The sequence below is a fragment of the Heptranchias perlo genome, chromosome 7, assembly GCF_035084215.1.
Source record: "Heptranchias perlo isolate sHepPer1 chromosome 7, sHepPer1.hap1, whole genome shotgun sequence".
Taxonomy (NCBI): domain Eukaryota; kingdom Metazoa; phylum Chordata; class Chondrichthyes; order Hexanchiformes; family Hexanchidae; genus Heptranchias; species Heptranchias perlo.
Genome location: NC_090331.1, coordinates 50,992,323 through 51,010,223, shown reverse-complemented (window position 1 = coordinate 51,010,223; position 17,901 = coordinate 50,992,323). Strand labels below are relative to the sequence as shown.

At 44.1% G+C, this 17,901-nt stretch overlaps 1 protein-coding gene across 1 annotated transcript in view; it reads left to right on the top strand.

Annotated features, from left to right (window-relative positions):
• Positions 1-350: 350 nt before the first annotated feature.
• bbs5 (Bardet-Biedl syndrome 5) overlaps positions 351-17,901 on the top strand; it is a 30,692-nt gene continuing 13,141 nt past the window's right edge. The window contains exons 1-5 of the mRNA XM_067987522.1: positions 351-497; positions 1,029-1,111; positions 3,624-3,689; positions 6,725-6,774; positions 9,085-9,212. Coding sequence (XP_067843623.1) covers positions 436-497; positions 1,029-1,111; positions 3,624-3,689; positions 6,725-6,774; positions 9,085-9,212 — 389 coding nt within the window. The 5' untranslated portion in view covers positions 351-435. The remainder of the gene's footprint in view (positions 498-1,028; positions 1,112-3,623; positions 3,690-6,724; positions 6,775-9,084; positions 9,213-17,901) is intronic.

The window sequence follows — 17,901 nt, the reverse complement described above, 5'->3', positions numbered from 1 at the left end:
AATGCAAGAGAAAGACCTGCAAAATGCTTAAATTGAAAGCGAGAGATGATTAGAAGAGTTATTGGCATGAGATACTAAGAGGCATGAGAGAAATTAAAGGCATATTAAGGGAAATGTAGAGTGAGCAAAATAATTGGATTAGAGTAGGCTGCTCATGCGGAGAAAAACACCAGCAGACTTGATGGGCCGAATGTTCTTTTTCCTTTTTTTTGTGTTTTTATGTTCTTTTTTTGTGCTGTAACTTTCTGTGGTCGCATGAACATAAATGGAGACAGCTGCTGTGCTGTAGTCCCCTTTTTTGGTCACGGGCGGCGCTGTAACCCTCTCCAGCTGCCAGAGGTGACGCGATTGCAGTCGCTGCCGTCACTCGGTTGCCGGGGTGACGCTAGCTGGATTACGCCTCAGAGTCCGGGCCCGTCGTTGAGAGGTGAAGCGATGGTGCCCGTTCTGGACGCGCTTTGGGAGGATCGAGATGTTAGGTTTGACATTTCGCCTCAGTGAGTATCTGCACAGTTCTCTGCTGGTAACCAACAACACTTGGTGTTTGATGATATGCTGTTGCAGGGCATCATAGGAGAGCCTAAGATGGAGGCTGGCTGCACTTTGTGCAGTTCACATCGTTCAGAGTTTAACACAAGTTGTTCAGATATTATTTATAAATGAAACGTGACTTCGCTGATTGGAGCCGCTGTGTGTGTGTCCCATATAAAAGTCACGCTGTACGGCTTAGACAAGAAAATCAGGGGGTTCAAGTTAAATCTGACAAAAACAACCAAAATGTTTAAATGACAAACAGTAAATGCTGGAAAATACTCAGCAGGTCAAACAGCACCTGTGGAGAGAGAAACGGAGTTAACGTTCCAGGTCGATGACCTTTCATCAGAACCAAAATGTTTATTCGTTTTGTTCGGTGCGATAAATGTTGGAAGGAATATCTTCCAGGAATGGCAACGTGCATGAGTTCGCTCATTTAGGGTTATATTCACTGAATTAGAAATCGTGGCTAGTAATATTTGTTTTGTTTTTAGACAAATGAAGGTGAGACCTGGAGAGGTCCTAATTGACTGTTTGGACTCCATTGAAGATACTAAAGGAAATAATGGAGATAAAGGTAGAGAGTAATTGAATATTAAATTATATTATTGAAATTAGTCATTTGCTGCAAATCTAGTGCCTTGTTTTTGTAAAGTTTGGTTAGTAGTACACACTGATTTAAAGTCATTTAAATTACAGCCTTTTGGCCCATCGGACTGATGCCCATACCAGCTATTATGGAACTATCTAATCTAATCCCATTTCCCTATCCATTTGGAATTAAAGAGTTATGGTCCTGTAATTGTGAATACATAATAGTCATAAAATATGAAATGAAAAAATATTTCTGTATTTTTATAGTTATGAGAATTAACTTTTTTCATAAAATATATTTTAGCCTCCATTCTCCCTGCCTGTGAGTCTTGTGTGAAATGATGGTCTACTGTGTAGGCAGTCTGAATTCCTGGTGGATACAAAACTACAACCCTAAATTTTCCACACATTATCACAAAATTGGGCTCAAAGATGACTGGTGTGGGAAATGGAAAATGTGGAGGCTAAGGCATGTTGTTGAGATAGTTGTCTTCCTCCTGAATTAGACTTTGCATCAGTAAGTTAAAGTAAGCATGAAATATGTTGTTTCTCAGTGGGTTTATTGATTTCAAAGACATCTCCTTGTCTTGACATTGGGATAATTCTCCTGATAAAATTACAGGTTTTATTAAATATAAAGACTAGCTGAAAGGAGATTTCACTTAGTTGGTCCCAGTCACAGAGACAGACCTTTTTGAAGCCTCCTGTCCTGCAGAATTGTTTTAATCTCCAAGCAACATAGATTTCCTCATTCACTTCAGACCTGAGACAGTCTCAATGATGTATTCTCTCTAACACACCACTTCTCCTTCTAGGGCTTTTGTGGTCTCAGACCCCATCATTGACCATAATTTCCTAGATTCAGTGAGCCAATGTTGAGACTGGTCGTATTGATGCTGAGGCCCTTCAAGTCAGCATCAAAACCAGGTGGTCATCACCTCTTAGCTTGTAAGATTCAGAGCTGAATCACTAAATGTCCCATTATGCCTATCATAAGTGATAGGATTGTCCTGATTCCTAACCTAAAGGTAGTGCTATATTGTCACAGGTGCCATCTTTTAGATGAGATGGTAAACCAAGGCCCATAAGTCTACTCAGGTGGCCGTAAAACATTCCATGTATGATTTTCTGCTGGTGAGTTGGCCAACATTAATCCTTCAATCCCAGGGAGCTGGCCAACATTCATCCCTCAACACTTACAAAACAGATTAACTGGTCATTCATCTCATTGCTTCTTGTGTGCAAATTGGCTGTTGTTTTTGCTTACAAAACTACATTTTAAAAGTAATTTATTGGCTGAAGCACTGGGATGTCCTGAGGATATGAACAGTGCTGTATAGATGCAAGTTCTTTCACTCTTGCCATAACCAAACAGCCTTTGGTAAAGGAGTTTTATCTTCTGTAATTCTGTTGATTATTTCATTCCACAGGGAAATAAAGAGCAGTCCGTTATGTAGGCAACTGATAGTGACGTCAGCCACAAAACTTTCAGCAAATCATCCTGTTATTTAACAGTCTAAACAGGGTAGAGGAGCAAAGGGATCTAGGGGTACAGATACACAAATCACTAAAAGTAGCATTGCAGGTTAATAATGCCATAAAAAGGCAAATCAAGCACTAGGGTTCATTTCTAGAGGGATAGAATTGAAAAGCAAAGAAGTTATTTTAAACCTGTATAGAACCTTGGTTGGACTACATTTGGAGTATTGTACACAGTTCTGGCCTCCATATTATAGAAAGGGTATAAAGGCATTGGAGAGGGTGCAAAAAAGATTCACAAGGATGATAGCAGAACTGAGAGAATATCCTTATCAGGAAAGGCTGAACAGGCTGGGGCTCTTTTCTCTAGAAAAGAGAAGGCTGAGGGGTGACCTGATAGAGATCTACGGTTTGATAGGCTAGATGTAGAGAAAACGTCCCCACTTGTGGGGGAGTCCAAACTAGAGAGCATAAATATAAAAGTCGCAAATAAATCCAATAGGGAATTCGGGAGAAACTTCTTTACCCAAAGAGTGGTAAGAATGTGGAACACGCTACTACAAGGAGTAGTTGAGGCAAATAGCATAGATGCATATAAGGGGAAGCTGGATAAGCACATGAGGGAGAAAGGAATAGAAGAGTATGCTGATAGGGTTAGATTGAAATAGGGAGGGAGGAAGTTAATGTGGAGCATAAATGCCGGCATAGACCAGTTGGGCCGAATGGCCTGTTTCTATAACATATACTCTAAAATGACTATTGTAGGCTTTACATAATCAATGGTGAGGTTTTCAGCCATTTAGTCAGAATGATAAGCGTACAGACATTAACACTATAGCACTCAGGAAATAACTATTCAATTTCTGACAGAATAATTATTAATATTCCAACAATTGAAGAAAATGACCCATAATGCAAACAATATAGTAAAATAGAATAATTATCCTTACTGATTGATTACAGTTTTGAATTTTGTTTAACCAAATTTGTTTTTATAGTTGCTAATTTTTTTCTAGGTAGACTGCTTGTGACCAATTTGCGAATTATCTGGCATTCACTGGTTCTTCCACGGGTTAATTTATGTAAGTAAAGCTGTGTTAATGAATTGGCTATTAATGAAGTTGGTTGCTATCAAATTAACCTGAGACGATTGCTGTCCCAAAGGGTAAAATGTAACTAATTTTTCTCTGTGCATCTCAGAATAATTTAAAATATTAAATACTGATTAAGCATTTAGGTATTAGAAATAGTTGCATAACCTGTAATGATTTAATGTGCAAGGAATCATAATTATTCAGTTTAAATATTTTATTTTTAAAAAAGTCTTAAGTTCTCCATTATCTTTTAATTCTTCTATTAATTCTGAAGATCTGTTTGTACGTTGAATGTTTATTGTAATCGGTTTACACCAAGTCTGGTTGTTCTATTCAGTCCCACTGTCCCCTTTGTGTGTACATCATCAAGGAACCTCAAAGTGTTTAGCTATAGTCCCATATGCAATTTTTCCACAAGGTGGAACTCCGATATTGTCCTCTATTAAGCAAGCTTTGTAGTCAGGACAAAATTATTTTCCAGTGTATTTAAAATTAGGAATTGACGTCAGCTATATGACATAAGTTTTATTTTATAAAAACGTTCCTCACTGAAACCATTCTTACTCGCCACGTTGCTGCTTGCTTAAATGTTGATTTATCTGCAGCTGTATCAGTAGCTAACATACCCAGAACAAAGTTTCCCAATGTTTACAGTTCTCGTGTTCGTGTCAAAAATGCAGTGGTCTTAAAGTTTTTAAAACTATCTATGCTTGCCAAAGATGCCATAGTAGATAATACAGAATTACTGTGACAGGAGCCACAAAAATGAAGTGGAGAGATTAAGTGCAGTACTACAAATTACTAACATTTCCAAAAAATTGAGTTCAGAAGAAAAATGTATAGAAGAGTAGAGGCTGTATGTAGAACAAACTTTATAATGCATAAGAAATTGCACTGAATAAAAGGATTAAGGGTAGGAAAGAACCAGAAGTATTAAAGATTGAATTCAGGAAGGACACTTTGAGGTGACATTTGAGATTCAATAATGTAATGAAGATTCATAGATGAAGGTTTCAGAACAGTAAACAAAAAGTGTATCATAAAGCAAAATAGCATAATTTTTAAATCCAGTCCACTTTCTAATATCCCGTTTTTACAGATAGCATGTTGTTTTGGAGCTCTGATTTGCTGTGTGGAATATGAGTTCACATCAGCAATTTCCCACCACATAGCGCTGCCAATGTCACTCATGCTGCTATAGGGAGGTATTATGGTTCAGGCTTTTCTCCAACACTTTTATTTGTGTTCATTTCATAAAAACAATTTCCATAAGGAGACCAAGTCTCCTATGAAATAAAACCATATATTTGTCATGTTTGGGTTAGTGTGCCTAAGTTTAACGATTACCCCCTAATATTGCTCACTGAAGGATCCACACCTGTTCTTTCAAAAAGTGAAAAATACTACGCCATCAGTCCAGTGCATATAATACAAAACTATTTGGTCATATTTATTCACAGGTTAAATAACATACAGTAGCAGTAAGATAATGAGAATACAATAATCATATAAATGGTCTCATTTTAAAAAAAAAAAATGAAATTCAAAATCTTCGTATTTCTTTTCAATATTTTCTGAATAGCAGTTTCTGATAGAGGTTTTGTGGGCAATGACCCTCTTGGAACCCCTCTCGGCCCTCTTTCATGTAGATACACAGCCAAGCAGGAAACTGGATACCACAAGACTGTCTCTAAAATATGTGACTATCCTTCCCTTGATGTATAAGTAGAACCTTTCTTTATGCCATTATAACTTTAACCATTTTTAATACTAAAGAAGTTAAAATGTGAACTGAAGTTTCCTGGTCATCTAATAGCCTGTTTGCTGTTGACACCTGACAATAATTATGAAGACAGGTTGCATAAATTTGATTTGTATTCCTTGGAGTTCAGAAGCTTGAGGGGTCATTTCATCGAGGTGCTTAAATGATAATGGGAAATTATTCCTCTGGTGAGGGAATCCAGAATAAAGGGGGCACAATCTTAAAATTAGAACTAGGCCATTTAGGATTGAAATCAAGAAGCAATTTTTCACACACAGGATAGTGGAAATCTGGAAGTCTTTCCCCAAAAAAGCTGTGGATGCTGGGTCAATTGGAATTTTCAAAACTGAGATTGATAGATTTTTTTGTAAGGTAAGGATATCAAAGGATATGGAGCAAAGTCGGGTAAATGGAGTTAAGGTACATATCAGCTATGATCTCATTGAATGGTGGCCTATTCCTGTTCTTATGTTCCTGTAATCCCATCTGGTTTGTTAAAAGTAATTTGAGAGCTTCAAATCATTTATGCCACTGTCTGTCAATCTACATATATTAATATTTCATGCTCCCAAGCCAACTTTGACAATTGTTTTCTGAACAGAAACATTGGCTTCTATGAAACGGTCTTGTCACTTTATAAAGGTAGATAGCTATAGTATTGTATATAGCTTTATATTGTGTTTTGTACAAACTTGAAGCTAAGTCAGGATAAGTCTTAAGATGTCTGCTCAGTTCCAGGTTGCCTAGCTTTTGGAGGTTTTTTTGTCCTCTGCTTCCAGGCCATTTTAATTAAGCCAGGCAGACATTGTTTGGGAGGTGTGAACAGTGTCCTTTGGTGGATCAGTCACTCTGAAACTCTTGTCTTTCTGAGGAATTATTAAACCATTTAGACAGTAACATGAAAATGCATTATTTGATGTCTACCTGGAATCTTCTGTAAACTTCAGGAAAATCAAAGATAAATGGGCTATTTAAGCCTCAAATGTATGGGACTCAGGAGGATTGAGAGAGATGGGGAATCTAGAATTGTCCTGGGAGGAATGGAATTGAAAGCTTATGCTGGAGAGAATTACAAACTGTTGGTAAAAGTGATTTTTTTTTAGTTTTACTATGGTTTGTCACAGGTTGGGAATGGTTTTATGGTTTAGAAAATGTCTTAAAGCCCAAGATGTTATCCATCTGTTATGCTTCATACTGAGCCAGTTTCATAAATTCTTATGTAAAATGTCCAAATTATTAATTTTGTTCTTTTCTCTTTTAGCTGTTGGCTACAACTGCATTATAAATATTACAACTAGGACTGCCAATTCGGTAAGATTTAAAAAAAACATGGTTCTTTAAACCAAGTGAAATATAGGTTCTGTGAATGGAGAAATGTATGTCCTTCTAAAAAGTGCACTCTCCACACACCACTGGAGTGGGACACCAGACCATGATCTCCCTTTAAGATGTTTTGTGATGTCATAACATCAGAGGTGTTTCCATGTAACCAATCCCACTCAGGAGTTCCAGTCTGAAACATATGACTTCCTCATTTCTTCCATTCAGCAACTGATTGTCTGTATGGCGGTTGCTGATTTTGCTTCCCAGGGACCCTTACCTAGCCCTCTCTATTGATTTTGTCTCATTATGCTGCATAGACCATATCTTCTCTGACAGGTGGCTGAGAGTCTGAGAATAATCAAGGGAAAGAGCTTGATGATAAGGTGCCAGTCTTGCTGACCAGTTATTACGGGATCTGTTGGTAAAGTTTGATGATTTCAGTGATGGAAAGTCCCTGAACGTGTGTTGAGATTTTGCTCAAAATCTCTGATGTCCCAGGTTCCGAACTTTAGGAAGGGGTTCATCCTGCCCATCTCCAGGGAGTTTGGAAGGACTTGCATGAGCAGTCCCCGGTTACAACAAATGTAGATTGAATCTATTAGGTCTGTCATGCCACTGTACCCCATTGCATTTTACGAGCTGCTGACTGAAAGCGAATTTGAAAAGATGTGTTTTGAGAAAGCTTTTAAAGGAGGAGGCAGGGGTAGTGTGAGGGAGAGGTTTAGGGGGGAGTTTCCAAAGTGAATGACACAGATCACTGAAGGCTCTGCTGCCAATAGTTTGTGAAGGGGCAGGGGACCAGAGTGTTCAGGAGAGGATATGGGGCTGAAATAGAATGCAAAGATAGGGTGGGAACATAAAGGGAATTAAAGACAAGGATTTTAATTTTGAGGCATTGGATTTGGGGAGCCAATGTAAGGCATTGGTGATGAGCAAGCAAGACTTATTACAGGGCAGGATGTATTTACGGAGGATGGGAGGTCAGCAAGATAAGCATTGGAATAATCAAGTCTAGAGGTGACAAGGACATGTATCGAGGTTTCAGTAGAAAAGGGGCTGGTAGGGACAGAGGGGGAAATATTGCAGAGGGAGAAATAAACAGTCTTTGTGTTGAAACGAACTTTAAGGTCTGAAACTAAGCTCAGTGTTGAAGGTTGTGAACAGTCTGAGCCTGAGACAATGGCTAAAGTGTGGGATAGAATTGATTGGAAGGGAATGGAGTTTGTGGCAGGTACCGAAGACAATGGCTTCAATCTTCCCAATGTTGAGTTAGAGATATTTTTGACTCATCTAAGGCTGAATGTCAGGCAAGCAGTGTGATAGCACAGAAGCAGTTGAGCGAGATAGTGGAGAGGTAGAGCTGGGTGCTGTCGGCATGCATGTGGTAGCTGACCCTATGCCTGCAGATGATGGCACCAAGGGGCAGCATGTAGATTAGGAAGAGGGGGCCAAGGATAGATCCTTGGTGGACTATGAGGTGACTGTGGGCAATGGAAGACAAAGCATTGCTGGAGATCCTTTTGCCTTTATTTCATTGAGGTTATTGTCTGGTGTTCCAATTCATGGGAGTGGAATGGAATATAATCTGGTTGGACTTTCTCATGTACTGAACTAAGACCTCATTTTGGGGCTGCAGGAAATAATGTACCCTCGTTTCAAACCTTTCGGCACCTGGGACGTGAAATATCTCAAAATAGTACTGTTGGTGGCACTCGTTAACCACGTGTAGTTAACTTGTTGATCTACCGTTCCTGATTTGACAAACTGAATGCATTAAAATGCACCAGGTTTTCTAACAAGAGCTGCACTCGTTTTCATTTTGAACACGAAATTGTGATTACCTATATCGTCATGTCAGAATTAGAAAACATTTTCACTTTGCATTGTATGGCACTGAGTCATCTAGACCTAGCTCTCCAGTCCAGTCAGTGGCCTGTATTGAGTTAGCTGTTCTCAACCAGAATGGTGGTGGGCACCCTGTATTTGGCCTTAATGACCTTTTGGCTAGGGAAGTGAAAAAGCAGCAAAGGTTCCTTCTCCTGTTCACTGTTCAGTGACCTTTGATGGAAAATGATACTGTGTAAATCTCAGGTGACGACAGGATGAGACTTAACTATGATGCACCTCCACCTTCCTCCTGTGATCAACTAATTCAGCACAGACCATGGTTTGGATTTTAGACCTTCCAGGCCTACATGGCTCAGTACCACACCATGCAGTGCAATTGCCCACTGAGCCGTCAGAGAAGGCCCCAAATATACTTTTAAGTGCACTGATTTTTAAAATTTGACTTCACAGAAACTTCGGGGTCAAACTGAAGCTCTTTACATCCTGACGAAATGCAACAACACACGATTTGAGTTCATCTTTACTAGTGTGGTCCCAGGAAGCCCTCGGCTATTCACCACTGTCATTGCTGTGCATAGGTAGTATTGCACTGCAATTTGTGAATTTTTGATGGAATGGAATAGGCCATGTCGGTAGATTTCTGAATCCAGTTTTCACTTGAACCTTCACCGCCATATCATGTTTATTAAGACACTGTTTATATATGGAAGCTTCATGTTCAGTTCTGTTATTTATCTATGAATATAGATATTTTTACTGTGTTTATACGCCATCTTTTTAAAAATATAAGCTAAGAATACTTATTCCAGCAGAACAGTAACAATAACAGAAAGCCATGATGTGGAGATGCCGGTGATGGACTGGGGTTGACAAATGTAAGGAATCTTACATTGTTGTAAGATTCATAACAGAAAGGGTAGACAAGGATTATGCTGTAGATGTAATATATTTGGATTTTCAAAAGACCTTCAATAAGGTAGCGCACAGTAGACTCATGACTAAGGGCAGAGCATGTGTAGTCAGGGGACAAGTAGCAGAATGGATAGCAAGCTGGCTACAAAACACAAAACAGAGAGTGGGGGTTAAAGGTAGTTACCCAGACTGGCAAAAAATGGGAAGTGGTATTCCTCAAGGATTGGTGCCGGGACCACTGTTGTTCACCATTTACATAAATGATTTGGACTTGGGAATTGGAAGTACAATTTCAAAATTTGCAGATAACACCAACTTGGGGGGTACGGTTAATATCGAGGAGGACTGCAACAAAATACAGGAAGACATTAATAAACTTGCAGAATGGGTGTTTAATTGGCAAATGAATTTCAATATAGGTAAGTGTGAGGTATTACATTTTGATAGGAAGAATAAGAGGGCCACATACTGCTTAGATAATGAGTCTAAATGGGGAAGAGAGGGAGAGGGAGAGGGACCTGAGGGTACAAATACACAAATCACTAAAATAAGGTTAATAAGGCCATTTAAAAAAAACAAACCAAGCACTGGGGTTCATTTCTAGAGGGATAGAATTGAAAAGCAGAGAAGTTATGTTAAAGAAAAACAGAAAATGCTGGAAAAGCTCAGCAAGTCAGGCAGCTTCTGTGGAGAAAGAAAGAGTTAACGTTGCAGGTTGAAGACCTTTCGTCAGAACTGGAGGATGTTAGAGTTAATAAGCAAGTACAGAGCCAGGGAAAGTGGGGGAGGGAGGGGAGGAAAGAACAAAAGGGAAGGCCTGTTATAGATTAGAGGGCAACTGTGATTAAATGACAAAAGGGATGATGGTGCAAGGCAAGGAGGGTGGTAATGGGACACGTTAAGAAACAAAAGATGGGTCTAGAGGAGCTGTAAACGGCAACATCAGAACAATTACCAGCAGCTGCAGTTTAAAAAAAAATGGGAGCTGTGGTTACGATCTGAAGTTATTGAAATCATTGTTGAATCCGGAAGGTTGTAAAGTGCCTGATCGAAAGATGAGGTGCTGTTCCTCGAGCTTCCGTTGAGCTTCATTGGAACAGTGTAAGAGGTCGAGGACAGAGAAGTCCGAGTGGGAGTGGGACAGGGAATTAAAATGGCAAGCGACCGGCAGGTCAGGGTCACACTTGCAGACTGACTGGAGGTATTCAGCAAAATGATCACCCAATCTTCGCTTGGTCTCTATATTGTAGCTATGATGTGGAGATGCCGGTGATGGACTGGGGTTGACAATTGTAAACAGTTTTACAACACCAAGTTATAGTCCAACAATTTTATTTTAAATTCCACAAGCTTTCGGAGGCTTCCTCCTTCCTCAGGTGAATGATGTGGAAATGACATTTTCGAATCCTTCGCATTTGAAAATCACAGAACAATGCCTGGTGATTACTGCCCGTTGCCAAGGCAATCACAGTGAGCAGACAGAAAGGTGTCACCTAAAAGGCCACCGAATATACAAACCCCCAAAAAAAGAGAGAGAAGGAAGACAGTCAATGACCCGTTATATAAAAAACAGATAACATTTGTTCGCTGGTGGGGTTACGTGTAGTGTGACATGAACCCAAGATCCCGGTTGAGGCCGTCCTCATGGGTGCGGAACTTGGCTATCAATTTCTGCTCGACGATTTTGCGTTGTCGTGTGTCTCGAAGGCCGCCTTGGAGTATGCTTACCCGAAGGTCGGTGGCTGAATGTCCATGACTGCTGAAGTGTTCCCCGACAGGAAGAGAACCCTCCTGTTTGGCGATTGTTGCGCGGTGTCCGTTCATCCGTTGTCGCAGCGTCTGCATGGTCTCGCCAATGTACCATGCTCTGGGGCATCCTTTCCTGCAACGTATGAGGTAGACAACGTTGGCCGAGTCACCGGAGTATGAACCGTGCACCTGGTGGATGGTGTCCTCTCATGTGATGGTGGTATCTGTGTCGATGATCTGGCATGTCTTGCAGAGGTTACCGTGGCAGGGTTGTGTGGTGTCGTGGACGCTGTTCTCCTGAAAGTTGGGTAATGTCACCACGATGGACGTCTCGGCACTCTACACCAGTATCCCCCACGATGACGGCATCGCTGCGACAGCATCAATGCTCAACACCAACAACAGCCAATCTCCAGACGCCATCCTACAACTCATCCGCTTCATCCTGGATCACAATGTCTTCACCTTCAATAACCAGTTCTTTACCCAAACACACGGAACAGCCCTGGGGACCAAATTCGCACCCCAATACGCCAACATTTTCATGCACAAGTTCGAGCAGGACTTCTTCACTGCACAGGACCTCCAACCAACACTATACACCAGATACATCGACGACATTTTCTTTCTATGGACCCACGGTGAGGAATCACTAAAGAGACTACACGATAACATCAACAAGTTCCATCCCACCATCAAGCTCACCATGGACTACTCCTCAGAATCAGTTTCTTTCTTGGACACACGAATCTCCATCAAAGACAGGCACCTCAGCACCTCACTCTACCGCAAGCCCACGGACAACCTCACGATGCTCCACTTTTCCAGCTTCCACCCTGACCACGTCAAAGAGGCCATCCCCTATGGACAGGCCCTGCGAGTACACAGGGTCTGCTCAGACGAGGAGGAACGCGATGGACACCTCCAGACGCTGAAAGACGCCCTAGTAAGAACGGGATATGATGCTCGACTCATCGATCGACAGTTCTGACGGGCCACAGCGAAAAATCATGTAGACCTCCTCAGAAGACTAACACGGGACGCAACCAACAGAGTACCCTTCGTCGACCAGTACTTCCCCGGAGTGGAGAAACTACGCCATGTTCTCCGCAGCCTTCAACATGTCATCAATGATGACGAACACCTCGCTATGGCCATCCCCACACCTCCACTACTCGCCTTTAAACAGCCACCCAACCTCAAACAAACCATCGTTCGCAGCAAATAACCCAGCTTTCAGGAGAACAGCGTCCACGACACCACACAACCCTGCCACGGTAACCTCTGCAAGACATGCCAGATCATCGACACAGATACCACCATCACACGAGAGGACACCACCCACCAGGTGCACGGTTCATACTCCTGTGACTCGGCCAACGTTGTCTACCTCATACGTTGCAGGAAAGGATGCCCCAGAGCATGGTACATTGGCGAGACCATGCAGACGCTGCGACAACGGATGAACGGATACCGCGCAACAATCGCCAAACAGGAGGGTTCTCTCCCTGTCGGGGAACACTTCAGCAGTCATGGACATTCAGCCACCGACCTTCGGGTAAGCATACTCCAAGGCGGCCTTCAAGACACACGACAACGCAAAATCGTCGAGCAGAAATTGATAGCCAAGTTCTGCGCCCATGAGGACGGCCTCAACCGGGGTCTTGGGTTCATGTCACACTACACGTAACCCCACCAGCGAACAAATGTTATCTGTTTTTAATATAACGGGTCATTGACTGTCTTCCTTCTCTCTTTTTTTGGGGGTTTGTATATTCGGTGGCCTTTTAGGTGACACCTTTCTGTCTGCTCACTGTGATTGCCTTGGCAACGGGCAGTAATCACCAGGCATTGTTCTGTGATTTTCAAATGCGAAGGATTCGAAAATGTCATTTCCACACCATTCACCTGAGGAAGGAGGAAGCCTCCGAAAGCTTGTGGAATTTAAAATAAAATTGTTGGACTATAACTTGGTGTTGTAAAATTGTTTACAATTCCCTATTGTAGAACAGCGAATACAGTGTACTAAATTGAAAAAAGTACAAGTAAATCGCTGCTTCACCTGGAAGGAGTGATTGGGGCCTTGGATGTTGGGACGGGAGGAGGTGAAAGGGCAGGTTTTGCATCTGCGCTCGCATGGGAAGGTGCTGTGGGGAGGAGAGCGGGTGATGGAACAGTGGATCATGGTGTCGCGGAGGGAACTCTCCCTTTGGAATGCTGGAAGGGAAGGGGAAGATATGTTTGGTGGTGGGATCGTGCTGGAGGTGGCGGAAATGGCAGAGGATGATACATTGAATGTGGAGGCTGGTGGGGTGGAAGTTGAGGAGAAGGGGGACCCTATCGTGGTTCTGAGGGGAAGGGGCAAAGGCAGAAGTGCTGGAAACAGCATGGACACGGTCGAGGGCCCTGTCAACTACAGTGGAAGGGACTCCTCGGTTGAGGAAAAAGGAAGACATATCGGAAGCACTGGTGTTGGAAGGTGGCATCGTCAGAATAGATGCGATGGAGAAACAGGGAGCAGTTATGTTAAACTTTTATAGAACCTTGGTTAGACAACACTTGGGAGTACTGTGAACAGTTCTGATCTCCATATTATAAAAAGGATATAAAGGCACGGGAGAAGGTACAAAAAAGATTTACTAGGATGATTTTTTTTTTATATATATTCGTTCACGGGATGTGGGCGTCGCTGGCAAGGCCGGCATTTATTGCCCATCCCTAATTGCCCTCGAGAAGGTGGTGGTGAGCCGCCTTCTTGAACCGCTGCAGTCCGTGTGGTGACGGTTCTCCCACAGTGCTGTTAGGAAGGGAGTTCCAGGATTTTAACCCAGCGACAATGAAGGAACGGCGATATATTTCCAAGTCGGGATGGTGTGTGACTTGGAGGGGAACGTGCAGGTGGTGTTGTTCCCATGCGCCTGCTGCTCTTGTCCTTCTAGGTGGTAGAGGTCGCGGGTTTGGGAGGCGCTGTCGAAGAAGCCTTGGCGAGTTGCTGCAGTGCATCCTGTGGATGGTGCACACTGCAGCCACAGTGCGCCGGTGGTGAAGGGAGTGAATGTTTAGGGTGGTGGATGGGGTGCCAATCAAGCGGGCTGCTTTATCTTGGATGGTGTCGAGCTTCTTGAGTGTTGTTGGAGCTGCACTCATCCAGGCGAGTGGAGAGTATTCCATCACACTCCTGACTTGTGCCTTGTGGATGGTGGAAAGGCTTTGGGGAGTCAGGAGGTGAGTCACTCGCCGCAGAATACCCAGCCTCTGACCTGCTCTTGTAGCCACAGTATTTATATGGCTGGTCCAGTTAAGTTTCTGGTCAATGGTGACCCCCAGGATGTTGATGGTGGGGGATTCGGCGATGGTAATGCCGTTGAATGTCAAGGGGAGGTGGTTAGACTCTCTCTTGTTGGAGATGGTCATTGCCTGGCACTTATCTGGTGCGAATGTTACTTGCCACTTATCAGCCCAAGCCTGGATGTTGTCCAGGTCTTGCTGCATGCAGGCTCGGACTGCTTCATTATCTGAGGGGTTGCGAATGGAACTGAACACTGTGCAGTCATCAGCGAACATCCCCATTTCTGACCTTATGATGGAGGGAAGGTCATTGATGAAGCAGCTGAAGATGGTTGGGCCGAGGACACTGCCCTGAGGAACTCCTGCAGCAATGCCCTGGGGCTGAGATGATTGGCCTCCAACAACCACGACCATCTTCCTTTGTGCTAGGTATGACTCCAGCCACTGGAGAGTTTTCCCCCTGATTCCCATTGACTTCAATTTAACTAGGGCTCCTTGGTGCCACACTCGGTCAAATGCTGCCTTGATGTCAAGGGCAGTCACTCTCACCTCACCTCTGGAATTCAGCTCTTTTGTCCATGTTTGGACCAAGGCTGCAATGAGGTCTGGAGCCGAGTGGTCCTGGCGGAACCCAAACTGAGCATCGGTGAGCAGGTTATTGGTGAGTAAGTGCCGCTTGATAGCACTGTCGACGACACCTTCCATCACTTTGCTGATGATTGAGAGTAGTCTGATGGGGCGGTAATTGGCCGGATTGGATTTGTCCTGCTTTTTGTGGACAGGACATACCTGGGCAATTTTCCACATTGTCGGGTGGATGCCAGTGTTGTAGCTGTACTGGAACAGCTTGGCTAGAGGCGCAGCTAGTTCTGGAGCACAAGTCTTCAGCACTACAGCTGGGATGTTGTCAGGGCCCATAGCCTTTGCTGTATCCAGTGCACTCAGCCGTTTCCTGATATCACGTGGAGTGAATCGAATTAGCCGAAGACTGGCTTCCGTGATGGTGGGGATATCGGGAGGAGGCTGAGATGGATTATCCACTCGGCACTTCTGGCTGAAGATGGTTGCAAATGCTTCAGCCTTGTCTTTTGCACTCACGTGCTGGACTCCGCCATCATTGAGAATGGGGATGTTTGCAGAGCCTCCTCCTCCCGTTAGTTGTTTAATTGTCCACCACCATTCACGACTGGATGTGGCAGGACTGCAGAGCTTTGATCTGATCCGTTGGTTGTGGAATCGCTTAGCTCTGTCTATAGCATGTTGCTTCCGCTGTTTAGCATGCATGTAGTCCTGAGTTGTAGCTTCACCAGGTTGGTACCTCATTTTTAGGTACGCCTGGTGCTGCTCCTGGCATGCTCTTCTACACTCCTCATTGAACCAGGGTTGATCCCCTGGCTTGTTGGTAATGGTAGAGTGAGGAATATGCCGGGCCATGAGGTTACAGATTGTGCTGGAATACAATTCTGCTGCTGCTGATGGCCCACAGCGCCTCATGGATGCCCAGTTTTGAGCTGCTAGATCTGTTCTGAATCTATCCCATTTAGCACGGTGGTAGTGCCACACAACACGTTGGATGGTGTCCTCAGTGCGAAGACGGGATTTCATCTCCACGAGGACTGTGCGGTGGTCACTCCTACCAATACTGTCATGGACAGATGCATTTGCGACAGGTAGATTGGTGAGGACGAGGTCAAGTAAGTTTTTCCCTCGTGTTGGTTCGCTCACCACCTGCCGCAGGCCCAGTCTAGCAGCTATGTCCTTCAGGACTCGGCCAGCTCGGTCAGTAGTGGTGCTACCGAGCCACTCTTGGTGATGGACATTGAAGTCCCCCACCCAGAGTACATTTTGTGCCCTTGCTACCCTCAGTGCTTCCTCCAAGTGGTGTTCAACATGGAGGAGGACTGATTCATCAGCTGAGGGAGGACGGTAGGTGGTAATCAGCAGGAGGTTTCCTTGCCCATGTTTGACCTGATGCCATGAGATTTCATGGGGTCCAGAGTCAATGTTGAGGACTCCCAGGGCCACTCCCTCCTGACTGTATATCACTGTACCGCCACCTCTGGTGGGTCTGTCCTGCCGGTGGGACAGGACACACCCAGGGATGGTGATGGAAGAGTCTGGGACATTGGCTGAAAGGTATGATTCTGTGAGTATCGCTATGTCAGGCTGTTGCTTGACTAGTCTGTGGGACAGCTCTCCCAATTTTGGCACAAGTCCCCAGATGTTAGTAAGGAGGACTTTGCAGGGTCGACTGGGCTTGGTGTTTTGCCGTTGTCGTGTCCGGTGCCTAGTGGTCCGATGCCGGGTGGTCCGTCTGAGACATATAACCTCTATCAGGAAAGATTGAACAGGCTGGGGGTCTTTTCTCTGGAAAAGAGAAGACTGAGGGGTGATCTGATAGGGGTCTTTAAGATTATGAAAGGGTTTGTTATGGTAGACGTAGAGAAGATGTTTCCACTTATGAGGGAGACCAGAACTAGGGGCCATAAATATAAGATAGTCACTAATAAATCCAATAAGGAATTCAGGAGAAAGTTCTTTACCCAGAGAGTGGTTAGAATGTGGAACTCGCTACCACATTAGAATTTTTTTACTCCATTTCCTGCCTGGCAGCCGGCCAGATTGAAGGCTGCCCGGCTGCCTGGCGGGAAAGGCTTCTGTGGAAGGCAGCAGCCGGGGACTGCCAGGGATGGTTCCCAGCAAACGAGAAGATCGAGATGGGGGTGGGGGGGAACGAGGGCCGGCTGGGGGTAGGGTTGGGGGGGAGCGAATATAGAGATTGCGGGGAGATAGAGATCGCCGGGGGTGGGGGTGGGGGAGAGAGATAGAGATCACAGGAAGGGGGGATAATAGATTGCAGCAGAAGATGTGCTTGAGGGGCCGGGAAAACACTTCTGCTCCTCATGACCCACGAGCAGTACTGGAAAAGCACTTACTTGCTGGATCCGGCAGCTCTCGCTTCCCTTTAGCTGCCAGGTTTCCTGAGCACTGGGAAACCCAGCCCCCGCCGTTACATTCAAATGACTGCCAAAATCTGAGGAACGCAGCCTCATTAACGTATTATAATGACTGACCCACCTCTCCAGAACGAGTTACGTGATCGCCCTCCAACCCGCCACGGTAAAATCGGACGAAGGCGCGTTCACGGCAGGCTGGGGTCGGGTTTCACATTTTTAACAATTTAAACCCAACCCCCCCGACCCTTTCCCACCCGCCTTGGGGGGGTTTAAATTCCCCCCATATGATTCAATTCATTCTTTCTTTCCCTCTCCAATCTCTTCAGAATGAAGGTAATCTATTTTGCAGAAGTGAATCAAG